At 44.8% G+C, this 17,357-nt stretch overlaps 1 protein-coding gene across 4 annotated transcripts in view; it reads left to right on the top strand.

Annotated features, from left to right (window-relative positions):
• The window catches only part of LOC145531678 (uncharacterized), a 468,005-nt gene that overhangs the window by 428,971 nt on the left and 21,677 nt on the right, over positions 1–17,357 (top strand). For 2 of the 4 annotated variants that reach the window (XR_014072655.1, XR_014072656.1), the window contains exons 1-2: positions 7,486–7,656; positions 15,662–15,709. Coding sequence is in view for 1 of the 4 variants with exons in the window: in XM_081554698.1 (XP_081410824.1) it covers positions 15,662–15,698 (37 nt within the window). In the remaining 3 variants the exon portion in view is untranslated. Of the gene's footprint in view, positions 1–7,485; positions 7,657–15,661; positions 17,054–17,357 lie in introns of those variants that run through there. The other 2 variants (XR_014072654.1, XM_081554698.1) reach the window with 2 other exon arrangements.

Genomic DNA, 17,357 nt, shown 5'->3' with positions numbered 1-17,357 from the left:
AGCTTCGGGGTTTAGTGCAGTGGGCCTTTGAAAGGACCATATGATGCGTTCAACAAAGGCGTTCACATGTTCTTCTCTCTGAGTGCACAATTTAACTTGAGACCAGTCCACCTCTGAGGGGAACGCCTGTGCTAATGTTCCTATCAGCGCCCCAGAGCCAGCCTCCATCTGCGCCGTTTCCTGGTCATTTGCTGGAGGGCCTGGGAGAATTTCTGGCCATCTCTTTCTTCTGTGAGGGAGGCTGTGAACGGCTCTTAAGCTTTCTTTTTCCTCTCTTAAATTCACAGGATCCTGTAAAAGTGGTAGGAAAAGGGCTTTGTAGTTTACAAGATCTGCTGCTGTCTGGGAAATGTGAATTCTTTGGGTGGGGGTCTATGATCCGTCCATGACGGACACTATAGAGAAGGGCTTGGAGCTAGCAGCACCTGGTGGAAAAGCCCAGTAACGGAGCCCCCTGTTCCTCCTGCGTGCGTCTGCCCAACCCACTCCCTGTGTTTCAGCGTTTACCTGAATGACTTGTATAGCCTGGATCTGGAGATCTGGCTGGTGTGTCCTTTGCAAAATCTCGTAAGGAAAGGGAAGTTAAAACAGGAGGCTGAATGCACGCGGGCCTTCTCAAGTTGCGATGAGCGGGGGCTTCTCACTACATGGCTTCCCTTGTTGCAGAGCACGGCCTCTAGGGCATTTGGGCTCAATAGTTGGCGACGCATGGGCTCCGCGGCATGTGGGGTCTTCCCAGACCAGGGATCAAACCCGTACCCCCTGCATTTACAGGTGGACGCTTAACCCCTGGACCACCAGGGAAGTCCCCTCAGCTGATTTTACATTGAGGACTCGCAGCAAAGTCTGTCCAAACCAGTGCTGGTCCAGTGAGGACCTGTGCATACAGCAGACAAAGGAAAACACTGACTGTCTCTGGGAGGAAAGTGATCGACACAAAACAAGAGTATTCATGACAATTCTTGACCAAAGTCACTGGAACCCAGAAATCAGTTCACTCGGACATCTTCTGCTAATTTCAATTTAGAAAAAGGATAGGACTTGTGCCACTCTTGCTTCCACTGGGTCCTGTAGGCAGGGATCCCGGAGACGGAGCTGCTCAGAATTCTTACCTTCAGCCCAGACTTGTTGGGGGGCCCAGGGCTCTCACATGCAGTGTCCTTAGAGGGAACAGGGTCCCGCCCATGAGGAGCCCCGTGTTGATGCCCACACTGTAGGAGAGGAAAACCTTTCCTTTCTTCCCTTCTTGGATCTTTGACTATCCTAATAATCCTCCATGAGATCTTCTCCAGGGGATCTTCCTGACCCAGAGATAGAACCCAGGTCTCCCATGTTGCAGGCAGACTCTACCGTCTGAGCCATCAGGAAAGCCCATCCTAATAATTAATTGACCCTAAAAACAGATTAATTAGAGAAAAACAAATTTAATTTCATACCTTTGGGTGCTCCTAGGGGCTTTCCTGGTGACTCAGATGGTAAAGAATCTGCCTATAATGCAGGGGACTCAGGTTTGATCCCTGGGTCAGGAAGACCCCCTGGAGAAAGGCATGGAAACCCACTCCAGTACTCTTGCCTGGAGAATCCCATGGACAGAGGAGCGTGACGGGCTACAGCCCATGGGGTCATGAAGAATTGGATACGACTGAGTGACCAATATGGGTGCTCATAAATATGTGAGTCTCAAAGACGTGACCAAAGCAGGCAGCTTTCATACCTTTTAGGCAAAGAAACACCACATTTGTGAAGAACTGACAAGTTGAAGAAGTTTGGGCGTTGGGTGGTAAGTTACTGAGGTAGTGATGAGGTTCGTTGATACAGCTTTCTCGACTCTGAATTCTGTGTCTCTGGTAACAAGGATGCTGTCTACCCTCCTGGTCCAGGGAGGGTGCCTTTCACATGGGAGACTTGTTTCCTGTTTTCAGGGAACAAAGGAGGATCGCTGGCTGCTTCTTAAGGAACTTTAATTCAAGTAATCAGTATGCTAAAGTGGCACCCTTTAGGGTGGCTGATTCTGCTCCTCTTCGGTATATAATGTACAGGATAATATGCAATGAATATAGATAAAGATAATGAAATTTTAAATTGCAACTCTAGTAACAAGCATTTTTCACCCCTAACTACGTGACAGCTCTTTATGTATTTTTATCTCACTTAATGCTAACACTGGGGCTTCCCCAGTGACTCAGAGGTAAAGAAACTGCCTGCCAATGCAGGAGACATAGATTTGATCATTGGAAGATTCTGGAAGATCCCCTGCAGAAGAAAATGGCAACCCACTCCAGTATTCTTGCCTGAAGAATGCCATGGTCAGAGGAATCCATGGGGTCGCAGAGTCGGACATGACTTAATGACTAAACAACAAAAATAGGAGAAAAACATGGGTGGCTCCATAGAAGGAAATAAAAACTCCCCATGGAACATGCAGGTTCCAGCTCTGGCTCCTTTCTTAGTTGACCTTCAACCAGATGAGTTCACTGGGCATCTTTTCAAACCCCCATATTTCCTGCTCTAGCGCTCCCTAGGGGCCGTTTTAAGGCAAAGCAAGCATCAATAACAACTCAGCAGCAGCAACCCAAAGGAGGAAAGATAATCTCAACAACAGACACACTATTCAAGCAGAAGACCGAATGTCTTTTTAGAAGGGACCTGACCAGGTACCAAGCTACTGGCTGACAGGAGAGGTGTAAACTCTCCTGTCTGCATCTTGACTTCCTTGTCTTCTGTAAAGTTGCCTCACTGGAGTGCTCTAAACTTTAATTTGATAATTGCATCCTCAAATCCCTTAATGAAGGTGCCTATCAAAATATAAATAATTACCCAGTAATTTTGTATTTACAAACTCTATGCTAACTGTTTATGCTTCACTGCGGTTCAGACAGGAAGTTCACTGCGTGTGAGCGTGCATGCTCAGTCGCTTCAGTCATGTCTGACTCTGTGCGACCCCATGGACTGTAGCCCACCAGGCTCCTCTGTTCATGGGGTTCTCCAGGCAAGAATACTGGAGTGGGTTGCCATGCCCTCTTCCAGGGAATCTTCCTGACCCAGGGATCAAACCCACGTCTCCTGCATTGGCAGGTGGGTTCTTTACCACTAGCACCACCTGGGAAGCCCAGGGACCCTCTCTTTTCTAAGTCAGGGGAATTTCCAGAGCCCATAGGGTGGTTGTTGTCCACAGCACAGTTCTCCAGCCAAGGCATCCGGTTTCACCTTCAGTCCCTCTCAACACTGACCTCTGTCGTTTTCTCGTGCTATTTATAAATACCAGGGAGGCTGACTTCTTGTTTTGGTGCTGGTGATGCAGACATCTGTTCTCATCAGAAGTTCATCCCTGGAACTTTCAAATCCAAAGGCAATCCGTGAACAGCTCCGGGATCGCTGTAAACACTTTCTTCCTCCTCAGTAATCTGTTGTGTTCTTTGGACAGTATCCACTTTAGCGCATGGAGGGTACCCCCCACCGGCCAGTTACCTTTCTTCATCTTCCCTCTAGTTCCTATTGTGGCCGCATCTGTTTATTATTCACAGAAGCCCAGCCCCAAAACTGCAGGGGATCACGTGGGTTTAGTCGCTCAGTCATGTCTGACTCTGTGCGACCCCATGGACTGTAGCCCGCCAGGCTCCTCTGTCGGTGAGATTTCCCAGGCAAGAATACTGGAGTGGGTTGCCTTTCCCTTCTCCAGGGGATCTTCCCTATCCAGGGATTGAACCCAGGTCTCCTGCATTGCAGGTGGATTCGGTACCACTGAACCACCAGGGAAGCCCCAGGGAAGCTGGGGATTATCCAATGGGCCAAAAGTAAAAAATGAACGCCTCCCCCCAAACCTTACAAGATGTGTCACCTTTTGCTGGGGTGCTGCTCTGACCATACCGCTATAGAGAGGGTGTGTTTAGATGCTGGGTCTTGATATGAATGCAAAGAGAAGCAACAGAGCCGAAAGAAGCCAGGTGGCAAATCCTGGGCTTCTGAGGATGCTGTTTTTCTTTTAGATCTTGTTTTTAAGCAGACTTGTTAAGAGTTTGCAGCTGACAGCTCCTCCAGAAGTATTATTCTTAAAAGCTGCACTGAAATTATTCACCTCATGTAAAAACAAGTGCGATTTACATCTAATATGGGTAATTACTTTTACAGTTAATTAAAAGCGCTCTCATTAAACTCCTGCTGTGATGCCAATGCAAAACTGTTATTTGCAAACAGACCCTGGGTTTGAGCTCACCTCTGTGACATATTGCTCCTACCTGAGAGGGGGCTGTCTTCCACGGTATCAAATTTAATTGTGCTGAGCCAGCAGCCCTGTGTTGCCAAGCTTCTGCCAACTTGCTCTCCTCCCCTGATAACTGAGCTGCAAAGAGCATAGAGTGAAGAGAACAAAGTAATTTGTGGGGCTGAAGTTGTAATTCTCAAAGAAGTTGAGGTTACAAGATGAATTCCCTCCTATCTTTATTTGCATAAGAGCTAGGTTTGCAAATATTTCTGTGGTCTTTGCTGCTGCGCCCCTAAAAGAAAATCCTCACCCCTTAAAATTCCTCCAAATATTTATAAATTTAGCACCTTTGATTTCTGACCTAGCCAACTAGAGTAGACTATTGCCTGGTTCAATGGATTTATGTTGAGATCTTAGTTTACATGCGCTTCTGCCATTTGTATTATTTCAGGAGAAATAGCTCTTAAATTCTCAGTCTTCTTCGAGCTTAAATGAAAGTCTTGGTGCTTTCAGAATATCCTGTATCTCGAAACACAGAACCTTAAACACATACTAATAAAACGCCTCCTCAAATGATCACATTCCTGGCAAGTAATTAAGGCTTATTAATTAAAGCATGTAGTCATTTGAGGCTTAAGTTTTGAGGGAGCAGAAAGATCGTGATATTTCAAGAAGTTTACAGACCCAATGAATTTGATGTTCTTGGTGCTTTGGATATTTTGTGTGGTTATTTGCTGCCATCTGCTGCCCATATCTGATATTGCAGGGGCTGAGTAAATTTGTGAATGGAGATGCTAAGAGGTGGGTACAATATGTTAGTGTGAACGTTGTGTACTGATCTTCATGTATTCCAGTGGCCTTGTCTGAATCTTAGTCCTTGGAGTTCAGTGAACATAGACTGAGGAATTCGACTGAAAGAAAAACGTGATATCTTACTTGCACCAACTGTGGTTGCGAGACACTCAACTTTTTTTCTTCTTTTTTTTTAAGTAGGGCAGAATCTTCTTTAAATAAGGCAATTAAATTTAGAACATTGATTTAAATATTTGGATTCCAGGACAGTATATGTTATTGAGGAAAGTCTAAAACACATAGCTGGTAGACCAGATGGATTCCAACCCCTCTTATCTCAAACTATCAAAGCCAATTCCCCACCCTCTCTCTCTTTGATACTGTTTTGTTTTGTTTTGTTTTCCCTTCTGCAAAATGGAAACATTGAGCCAGTGGTCCTTAACACTTATAGTTGTTTTCAAAGTCTGAGTCTTTGTGGGGGTCAAAACAATTAAAGACTCAGGTTGCAACAAATCACCAATAATGTTCTAAATGCTAAATGTTAAACTCATAACTGGTTGGCTTCTTTTAAACTAGAAATAATTGTAATGTTCAGAACAGTAAGTGTCCAAGCTCTTGGGGGAAAAAAATGCTCTTTGGAAGGAAAGCATTTATAATTAAAAGGGAAGAGAATACACCGTGCCCAAATATGCTTCTTTGGCAGAAGGATTATTGTTGTTGTTGTTCAGTCGCTAAGTTGTATCCAACTCTTTGGGACCCCATGGGCTGCAGCACACCAGGCTCCTAGGTCCTTCACTATCTCTCAGAGCTTGCTCAGATTCATGTCCCTTGAGTCGGTGATGCTATCTAACCATCTCATCCTCTGACACCCCCTTCTCTTCCTGCCCTCAATCTTTCCCATCATCAGGGTCTTTTCCAATGAGTCAGCTCTTCTCATCAGGTGGCCAAAGTGTTGGAGGATTATTGGGGGATGGTTATTTTTGAGAAGCCGCAGATACTGGAGTATCTCTGTAAACAGAGTACAAGCTGGCTTTTTGAGAAGATTTATATTTCGAGGGGGAAAACAAAAACCTCCACTTTTAACGGTATCTCCCTCTCCATAGAGGAGGAGGACTCTAAGTCTCTAGAAACCCTTGTCCAGGGAGAAGACAAGAGCTTAAGTCTTCATCACAACCACACCCGTGTTTACTGTACTGTTCCTGATAACCAGCATCTCAACCCTAAGGTCTTTTATCTTTGGCTGAAAAGGGTCCTTCAGGGGGTGGATGGGCCATTTCTGGCAGTAACTTTTCCTGGGTATCTCCCCCGTGTACAGGAGACAAACATGAAAAGAGCCTTAGTAAAGCCTCTACATGTGAACAAGTTCCATTCCCAGGGTGCGTTCATAAGTCCAATTTTTCCGTAAGTTCAACCAAGTTAGCCTGGGTACTCAACTGATAGAGTCAGCTTTATAGAACCATAATTGTTTAGAGTAATGTATAGTTGTCACATAAATGCTACATTTAAAAAAAAAATAAAGAAAACAGTATAGGATCTTGAGAAGCACCATACTCCAGTACAGCAGCTGGCATACAGGGGCTGGCATGGAGTGAACAGGCAAGAGGGCGGGGGGGCGGCGGGGGGGCAGAGGGGCCGGGAGACCATGGAGCTGAGGGAGGGTCAGCAAACGAGACGGAGGGTGAGCTGCGGTTTCACTCATGCCTAACGTGGATGGCATAGCTTCTGGTTCCTCGCTGGGTTCAACTCCATCTACCCTCTTGAAGAAAACAGTTTGGTGATGTCTGGGCAGTGGGTCTTTTTTTCTCACCGTGGATGACCCGGTAGCACTGGATTGCATTCTGGATGACCGCCGCAACCTTCGTGTACTGTTCTACCTTCAGGTCCTGTGCTGCAAACCCTAACAGTGCCCGCTCAAATAAAGAAAAAGCCCTGTACTGTTTCCTGCATCCTGAACCTCTTCCAGGTCTTCAGTTCCTCCTTCTTGTCTCTTTCAGTCCTTTCTCTGGGCCTCTGATTCTTGGCGCTTGTTCGCAGTACCAGCTCCATCTCTGCTGCTTTTACAACTGCTTCTGGACATCCTGGGCTGGAAATAAAGATCATATACTACTGTGCTCTATACAGTACAAGACACTACACAAAGACACAACCGCTTGTAGAGGATGCACACATGTGACAATGTACACCGAACATGTGAACTACCTTCTGTGACTGGTCATGAGTGCGCATGTTCGCTTCTTTGAAAGTTCACTCATCTGTAGGGGAAGGCTCATCTGTAGGGGAAGGCTTATCTGTAGGGGAAGGCTCGTCTATAGGGGACTTATTGTGTTTCTTTTCCTCTCATCATCTATCTTTGTTACCGGGAGTTTCAGCCAATATCCTAGGAAGGTAGAAGGAAAATTATTCCCCCTCCGCCTCCCCTAACGTTGATTCAGAATTTTAAATGCACTTTTGAATTCTTTTTTGGAATATGATGATGTAATGCATTGCTTCTCAGTGTTCTAAACTGTCTTGCCATAGCATTTATTTTCTGTTTGAAAAGAAAGAACAAAACACTTGGACTTCTTCCCTTCCTGAGAGTAGTTGATCATAAGCCCTGTTTGGACTTGTCAGCTGAGTCTTTGGCTGTGTTTCTCCCAGCTCCCAAGAGATGACTTGAGCCGCAGGTATTTCCCTTAAAAACTCTTGGACTTTGTATCCAAGTCCAGAAGAACGATAGTGTGTCAAGGATGTATTAGCTTCACTTAACCCTTACATGGGCTTCCCAGGTTGCTCATTGGTAAAGAAACCGCCTGCCAATGCAGGAAATTTACGTAAGAGATGTGGATTTGATCCCTGGGTCAGGATTCGCTAGAGAAGGAAATGGCAATCCACTCCAGTGTTCTTGCCTGGAGAGTCCCATGGACAGAGGAGCCTGGTGGGGCTGCAGTCTATGGGGTCGTAAAGAGAATCAGTCACTGCCTAGTGACTAGACAACAACAGCTCTTATGTAAGATATAAGGGCCCTGCTCTTTTCTTTCCATTGCCCTTCCAGGATTAGTAACTGAAATCATCCATTTTTAGGACAGTTCCAGGGGCTGGACTCTGAAAACACAGGGGACCCTGGGCGTAACAGCTCTTGAGAGTGAAAGTAATCCCCAGGATTGTTGTTGTTTAGATTCCGTGGGATTCTCCAGGCAAGGGTAATGGAGTGTGTTGCCATGCCCCGATCTTCCTGACCCAGGGATCGAACCCGCATCTCATGTCTCCTGCATTGGCAGGTGGGTTCTTTACCACTAATGCCACCTGGGGAGCCCCCTTTAGGCTCCTAGCTTCTAAGTCTCTTGAGGCCTCCAGAATCTCATTGGCCAGGGTGGTCTCTCCACGTGCTCGCTGAGACCTTTGCCTTCCGGGCTCTTCGGAGCCCTGCATGATGCTGATCCGCGATGCAGGACGATAGTGCTCCTGCACGGTGGACAGAAATAACCCTGACCTACAAAAATCATCAGAAAGAACTGACACGGAAAGTGCAGAAGAAAAGAAACACCTCTTGGGAGATGGAACAGCTTTTGAAAAGAACAGACATGCGCGTGCTTTGATGTCTGAAAGCCAGAGGAACTCAGAAGCCTCTGGAGAGAAAACTTTAAAAATAGAACTGTTTTTGAAGTTCTCAGGACTCCTCTTAGAACCGGGTCTCCCAAAGACTTTCAGAGGAGGCCACTGACGATAGCTGACAGATCTTGATGGCTTGCCGTCAGCTGAGACCATGGTTGATATGCCTCACAACAAAGGAGGCAGCTGTTGTTATTATTATTACCTTTATTTTACAGGTGGAGAAACTGAGGCACTGCTGGGGGAGCCCAGTGATATGGATCTGAGCTTCATGATTCCATAGCACGTGTGGGTTTCCATCTACTTTGGCAGTTCATCACTGTTCAGGGTTTCCTAGGTACCGCAAGAAGCATGGCTGATTTCTCTAGGGAAATTGATCGTTGGTGATGAGCCTAGGGCTAAAAATTCATACTGAACAGTTGAGCAGTTGATCTGTTCCCCCAAGTGAAGCCATCAGACAAAGTACTTCCTCGACTCCTCTGGCTTGGAAAAGGTCAGGTCGGAGCCCGTAGTCTGCAGACACCCACTCTTTGTGGAGCGATCCGAACCATAATTTGTTCCCGCCAAAGTGACATTTTTCCAATTTGAGTCCAACATTGTTCAGAAGCAAGTGCGTGTCCCCTGGGGCACCTCCCGCGTTGTTCTGCAGCAGATGACAAACCAACAGTATCATCTAAATAAAAATTCCAGCGTGGGCTTAAGTAAATTAATCCTGACAAGAATAAATTGAATAATCTTCGGGAAATGGCAAGAGCTTGAATCTTGCCAGATGGCTTTTTTCTGTCCCTGGCGTGGGTCCTTGGTGGCAGATTAAAAAAAAAAAAAAACACAAAAACCCTGCCTTGGGTTTATTGATTTTGTTCCTTAGTAGATTAACACCTGCCATTTCTGTGTGGGTAAATCAAAATCGGATATGGATTCATCCTTGCAAACTCATCATATTTTCATTTGAGGAAGGAAAGAAAATGTGTGTTCCCCCTGGTCAGAATGGCATCAAACAATCAGGGTACTGCTTTTGCCTGCCTGTTTTCTAGATGATATCTCCTCCGTTTAAATAATCTACACTTTCATCTCACCCATGCCAAACTAATCTCTACTTTCTCTTCATGTTACTTAGAGGAGGGTCCTAACCTCTAGTGTCTAATGCCTGGTGATCTGAGTTGGAGCTGATGTCATAATAATAGAAATAAATGCAATACCCTTGAATCATCCTGAAACCATTCTCCCTCACCCCCCCGTCCTTGGAATCATTGTCTTCCATGAAACCAGTCCCTGGCGCCAAAATGGTTGGGGCCACTGCCTTAGAGGATGGCTTCAGAGAGAGTTCTCCGTGAAAGGCAGGGGCACTCCTCTGCCTGCAATGTCTGTCAGTTGTTACATTAGGAGTCTGAGTGGGAAAAGTGTGACTCCATGTCCTCCGACTGTGCTTCTCAGATCGTCCAGGGTATCTCACTGTCTTAATCTGACTGGAGGTTAAACAACTGAAATTTATTTTGCTGAAGGTCTGGAGGCTGAAGGTCTCAGGTCAGGATGACAGTAGAGTCAAGTTCTGGTGGGCACTGTCTTCCTGACGAGTAGGTAACATCTTCTCGCTGTGTCCACGTGTAGCCTCTTCTTGGTTCATGAGTGCAGAGAGATTGGAAAAGCTCTCTTTTGTCTTCCCTCTGGTGCCTCTTCTTGCTGATGTTCAGTTCTTAGGACGTGTCCGACACTTTGTGACACCATGGACTGCAGCATGTCAGGCTTCCCTGTCCTTCACTATCTCCCACAGTTTTCTCAAACTCATGGCCATTGAATTGGTGATGCCATCCAACCATCTCATCCTCTACCACCCCCTTCTCCTCCTACCCTCAATCTTTCCCAGCATCAGGGTCTTTTCCAATGAGTCGGCTCTTCACATCCGGTGGCCAAAGTATTGAAGCTTGAGTGTCTCTTCTTATAAGAGAGCTAATCCTATTACATCAGGGTCCCACCCTTACAACTTCATTGAACCTTAATTATGTTTTTAGAGGCCCATCTCTAAAGACAGCCAACATGGGGTTCAAGGGCTTCAACCTATGCATTTGGGATATATGACCATTCTGTCCATAACACTTGTTAAAATGTGGGTTCTGATTCAGTATCTCTGTGTAAGTGTATATATAATACAATGAAATACTACTCAGCCATAAAAAAGAATAAGATAATGCTACTTGCAGCAATGAAGGACAGAAATGGTATGGACCTAACAAAAGCAGAAGATATTAAGAAGAGGTGGCAAGAAAACACAGAAGAACTATACAAAAAGATCTTCATGACCCAGATAGCCACAATGGTGTGATCACTCACCTAGAGTCAGAATTCTGGAATGCGAAGTCAAGTGGGCCTTAGGAACAATCACTATGAACAAAGCTAGTGGAGGTTTTGGAATTTGAGCTGAGATTTTTCAAATCCTAAAAGATGATGCTGTGAAAGTGCTGCACTCAGTATGCCAGCAAATTTGGAAAACTCAGCACTGGCCACAGGACTAGAAAAGGTCAATTTTCATTCCAATCCCCAAAAAAGGCAATGCCAAAGAATGTTCAAACTACCACCCGACTGCACTCGTCTTACATGCTAGCAAAGTAATGCTCAAAATTCTCCAATCCAGACTTTAACAATACGTGAACCATGAACTTCCAGATGTTCAAACTAGATTTAGAAAAGGCAGAGGAACCAGAGATCAAATTGCCAACATCCATTGGATCATCAAAAAAGCGAGAGAGTTCCAGAAAAACATCTGCTTCTGCTTTATTGACTATGCCAAAGCCTTTGACTGTGTGGATCACATAAACTGTGGAAAATTCTTTAAGAGATGGGAATACCAGACCACCTGACCTGCCTCCTGAGAAATCTGTATGCAGGTCAGGAAGCAACAGTTAGAACTGGGCATGGAACAACAGACTGGTTCCAAACTGGGAAAGAAGTACATCAAGGCTGTATACTATCACCCTGCTTATTTAATTTATATGCAGACTACATTTTACATGAACTGGATGAAGCACAAGCTAGAATCAATATTGTGAGGAGAAATATCAATAACCTCAGGTATGCAGATGACACTATCTTTATGGCAGAAAGTGAAGAACTTAAGAACCTCTTGATGAAAGTGAAAGAGGAGAGTGAAAAAGTTGAGTTAAAACTCAACATTCAGAAAACTAAAATCATGGCATCTGGTCCAATCACTTCATGGCAAAAAATGGGGAAACAATGGAAACAGTGAGAGACTTTATTTTGGGGGGCTCCAAAATCACCGCACATGGTGACTGCGGCCATGAAATTAAAAGACACTTGCTCCTTGGAAGGAAAGCTATGATCAACCTAGACAGTGTATTAAAAAGCAGAGACATTACTTTGCCAACAAAGGTCCTTCTAGTCAAAGCTATGGTTTTTCCAGTAGTCATGTATGGATGTGAGAGTTGGACCATAAAAAAAGCTGAGCGCCAAAGAATTGATGCTTTTGAACTGTGGTGTTGGAGAAGACTCTTGAGAGTCTCTTGGGCTGCAAGGGAGATCCAACCAGTCCATCCTAAAGGAAATCAGTCCTGAATATTCATTGGAAGGACTGATGTTGAAGCTGAAACTCCAATACTTTGGCCACCTGATGTGAAGAACGGACTCATTTGAAAAGCTCCTGATGCTGGGAAAGATTGAAGGCGGGAGGAGAAGGGGATGGCAGGGGATGAGATGATTGGATGGCATCACCGACTCAATGGACGTGAGTTTGAGTAAACTCCAGGGTTTGGTGATGGACAGGGAAGCCTGTCGTGCTGCAGTCCATGGGGTCTCAAAGAGTTGGACACGACTGAGCAACTGAACAATAACAACAGCAACAAGAAAAACAATACAAATGAATGTGATGCAAAACAGAAGCAGACTCACAGGTATAGAAAACAAACCAATGATTACTAAAGGGAAGAAGGAAAGCAGAGGGACAAGTTAGACACACAGGATTAAGAAATACACGTATACAATAGATAAGCATCAAGGATAGATTGTATAACTCAGGGAATTACAGCCATTATCTTACTATAACTTTTAATGGAGTACAATCTTTAAAAAAAGAATCACTGAATCACCATGCTGTACATCTGAAACTACTATAATATTATAAATCAATATAGTAAAAAAAAACAAAAAAACAAAAGCAAACAAATGCTAAGTAATCCTAACCTTGTTTCGTTTGGGGAAATTTAGAGGCAGGTGTGAAAAAACACCCTGCACAGTTGCTGGCACCAAAGGGACGTGCCTTCACTGCTCACAGGTTCTATCCCACTTTGCTGGTAGCTAAACAGTCTGTTACAAAGAAAACAAAATCTTCTCCCTGCGACATTGTCTCCTCTGGTTCCACTCTTGATTTACGTGGACCTAGTGTTTGCTGTGCTGGATACATCACTATGGTGATAGCCTTGCCCTGGCATCCACAGTGTCCTCGTGATGCATCTGCAGAACAACCCAACCCAAGAGGGAGAGAGTAAACAGGGCTGTAGACTTCACTTATGGTCGACAGAGGTGCTATCGTTGGCAGATGCCTGCACAGTCCTGCCCCACCCGTAGTGCCCCTCCCGCACCTTCATTACTAGCATCCTCAGACCGGAAACCTTGGAATAGTCCTTGATCTGCATCTTTTCCTCATCTCCCACATCCAGTCTTTGAGGACACCTGCCGATCTGACCACACTCTGACTGTGACTCACTGCTTCCCCTGCCCTCCACTCCCCTTGCCATCGCCATCATCTTCCACCTGAATTCCCACAGTAGCCTCCACACTTGTCTCCCCACTTGCGCTTTTGGCCCCCAGCTGTCTCTTCTATTTAAACAGAAGTCAGCTAAAAGGCTTCTCTGGTGGTCCAGTGGTTGGGAGTCTGCCTTGCAACGCAGGGGGCACTGGTTCAATCCCTGGTCTGGGAAGATCCCACATAATGCAGAGCAACTAAGCCCAGGAGCCAGGACTACTGAAGCCTGTGCACCTGGAGCCCTGGCTCTGCAACCAGGGAAGCCACCGCAGGGAGAAGGCCACACACAGCAACTAGGGAGTGGCCCATTCTGGCCACAACCAGAGAAAAGCCTGACTGCAGCAACAAAGACCCAGCACAGTCAAAAATAAAAATAAATTAAAAGGCAGCTAATACCTGTGCTCTCTTCACAACCTCTGAGTGAAAATGGTGAACCGTGGGCAAGGATGTGGAGAGACTGAAACCTTGCTCATTGCCTGCGGGAGAGTAAAATGTTGCAGCCACTCTGGAGAACCGTATGACGGCTCCTCAAAGACCTAAGCCTGGAAATACCAGGTAATTCAGCAGTTCAACTTTTGGACGTATACATAAAAGGACTGAAAGCAGGGACTTGAACAGATGTGTGTACACCCATGTTCATAGCAGCACTATTCACGATAACCAGAATGTGGAAACGACCCAGTGTCTACCCAGGGATGAGTGGATAGACAAAATGTGGTCTCTCCATACAGCGGAATATAATCCAGCCTCAAAGAGGAAAGACGTCCGGAGACATACTACTGCATGGGTGAAGACATGATGTTGAGTGAAATAAATAAGACACAAGTGTGTCAGTCGCTCGGTCGTGTCCAACTCTTTGCTACCATATGGACTGTAGCCCGCCAGGCTCCTCTGTCCATGGGATTCTCCAGGCAAGAATACTGGAGTGGGTTGCCACGCCCTCCTCCAGGGGATCTTCCCGACCCAGGGAGCAAACCAACATCTCCTATATCTGCAAGACCTCCCGCTGCTTGACCTTGTCCACCTCATTGCCCCCCGAGGGCCTTTGTACATGTTCTTTCCTCTTCTGAGATCCTCTTTCCCAGATGGCCACAAGCATGGCTCATCTCCCAACAGCCTTCAAGCCTTTACTCAGTTGCCAGTTCTCTTCACATTTAAAATCTTATTCCTTTACCCTCAGCATTTCCCACCCTCTACATGTTCAGTTACTCAGTCATGTCTGACTCTTTGCCACCCCATGGACTGTAGCCCACCAGCCTCCTCTGTCCATGGGATTTTCCAGGCAAGAATACTGGAGTGGGTTGCCATTTCCTCTTGCAGTGATTTTCCCAATCCAGGGATCAAACTCCATCCCCTTCTCCCTGCTTTATTTCTCTTCATGGAACGCTTCCTCTTCTAAAACATCAAACATTATTGATGTTTCTTTTCTGTTTTCTGTCTTTTCGAGTAGAATGTGAACATCACTAGGGCAGGCCCTTACTGTGTTTTGTATGTTGGGTCTTCCATGGCTAGAGCAAGACTTGGCAAGAAATAGGTGCTGAGTGCATATCTTTTGAATGAGTAAATGAATATCACAATTGCTTCTGTGTGTATGTGCCATTTTGTGTAACTTGGGAGTTCTTTGAAGGTTGAAACCATGTTTTTTCTTTTCACCTTTACATTCCAAAGCAACAAGAAAAATTCATGAGAAGTAGGTATGTGACAAATATGGATGAATAGGATGATATTTGTATGTATGGATGATAGATTGTGGATGGATGTATGATGGATGGATGAATGGATGATGGATGGATAATGGATGGATGAATGGATGGTGGATGGATGACAGATGATGGTCCAGTTGGATGGATGGATGACTGGACAGATGGATGGATGGATGCATGGATGGATGGATGGAAGGAGGGATAAGAACAGACAGTGATGACTTTGAGTTGAAGAAAGCTAGATTTGACTGTCCCAAATCTGGAATGGGCGAGAGACATTAATTCCCACTAAGGGCAATCTCTGCTGATATAAGGAAAGGTGTCTGAGGTGGGCGCATCATTTTATGAGCCATCCATTTCTCTTTGCTGTGAGTTCTGATCCATAGCTTTACCTTCCCCCCACATCTGCATGCAATAAAGCTTAGCTATGGCATCCATATGTCTCTAATGCAAACAGCAGGGCATATACTTCTAAAAAGCGCTATAAAGGGCAATGGCTCGAGAAACAACCGTCAGGAGCATGAGCTTTTTATTATTTTAAAGGGCATTTCAACGACACCGCTGAACGTTTTCTGACCATAAGTCTGACTCCTGTCCTCTCTCTTTCTTTTCTCCTCCACTCAGGATATCAAAGCAGACTGCAATACTTGTGTGGAAATAGAGGACAGAAAGGTAAGTCTGTATTTTTCATCCTTTTGGTTTCAAACAAAACAAGATCTCTGTGATTTAAACCCAAGTGTTAAAGGTATGCCTTGCTGGAAGACGGCTTGCAAAGGTGATTCATGTGCTGGTTTTAGACACTTAAAGCCAATCGCGTTTTAAAATGTCTGTTGTTGGTGGTTTTCTTTTTTTTTTCTTTGCAATCTGAGTTAGATCTGACAACTTCATTGAAGATTGTGTAATATGATTACGTGTTAAAAAAATTGTGTTGATTTTTGTTTTAGTCATCTGCTTCTTTTAGGAAAATAGTTCATTTATCCTTAACTCATTTCACATTTTAGTTGAATATTTTGGGTGATTATCATGTATAATATGCCATATATGATATAGAATTATAGAACATTGCATATATATCAGAAGAATGTATACTCTTGGGCTTTTTAGGGTGTGCCCTGAAAATAAATATATCTGATTTATAGGTAAATATATATATCTGATCTATACATTTTGGCTTGAAAAAGAGCCTGTACAGATTCCTTTCATGACATAGTCACATGAGCAGTGATTTTCTACGGTATAAACTTATTCTCGTGATGTTTTGTGGGGGCGTACAGGAAAGGGAGGTCATTTGCTCGTATCTTAGAGTTTTCCCCCCATTTATCTTGTTACACTGTGTGGACCCGCTCAGGACAAGCGACCGCTAGACAATTGTTCTTTCCTTTAATATTTTCGGTCTGCCTTTATTGACGAGAGTTCACAGAAGTTTCCGTGGAGGAGCGCATCCAAGCAGATCAAATTTTACCTTTAACGCCTTGGATTAAAAAAAAAAAAAGATCAAATATTACTGGATTGAGGGTCCATATCTCCTGGCTACTTTTGACACCGTTCTACAATTTTGAAAGATGTTTCTCTCTGCGACTGTACCATTATTGTTGAAGGCAGTTATTATTTCAAGCAGAGGTTTTCAGCCCTGGTTTTGTGCTACCTCAGTCATCCCCTGATTAATAAGGTAGTGAGGACTTCTCAAAAAATTTTTGCTTTTAAATAGAAGACAGTCGCCATTCATTATCTTAAGAAGGGTTAATCTCCATACTTTGAAAGGAATGATGATACCCTAGCTAAAATTTGAGCCTGATGATCTGAGCTGAGTTCCAGTTGTGTCTTGTCTAGCTTGCAGGCAAAGGTGTTACAATTCATATTGGCGTTTGCTGCATGTTGACAAACCGGTGTATCTGACGATGTGCACGTTGTGAGTTGGGCAAATGGAATTTAGGTGGAAGAGGTGTTCCCAGTCTTTTTTTTTAATCTGTTCCCAGGGACTCTGCTCACCACATGAGAGCATGTTCCCTGCCCTGCTTCTGAAGTTCAGGATCACTTCCTTTGGATTTATTTAGTTAGTTATTTATTTTGACTGGGCTGGGTCTTCATTGCTGCACCTGGGCTTTCTCTAGTTGTGGCCAGTGGGGGCTACTGTCCCATGCAGTGAGCAGGCTTCTCACTGCAGTGGCTTCTCTCGTTGTGGAGCAGGGGCTCTAGAGTGCAGACTCCTTAGTCATGGGGCACGGACTTAGTTGCCTGGAAGCATGTGGAATCTTCCCGGACCAGGGATTGAACCTGTGTCCCTTGCATTGGCGAGTGGATTCTTAAACCACTGGATGAC

Source organism: Giraffa tippelskirchi, chromosome 13, assembly GCF_054371585.1.
Source record: "Giraffa tippelskirchi isolate mGirTip1 chromosome 13, T2T-mGirTip1v1.2.pri, whole genome shotgun sequence".
NCBI lineage: Eukaryota > Metazoa > Chordata > Mammalia > Artiodactyla > Giraffidae > Giraffa > Giraffa tippelskirchi.
Note: the sequence above shows the minus strand (reverse complement) of the source record. Positions and strands in the feature narration are given on the sequence as shown.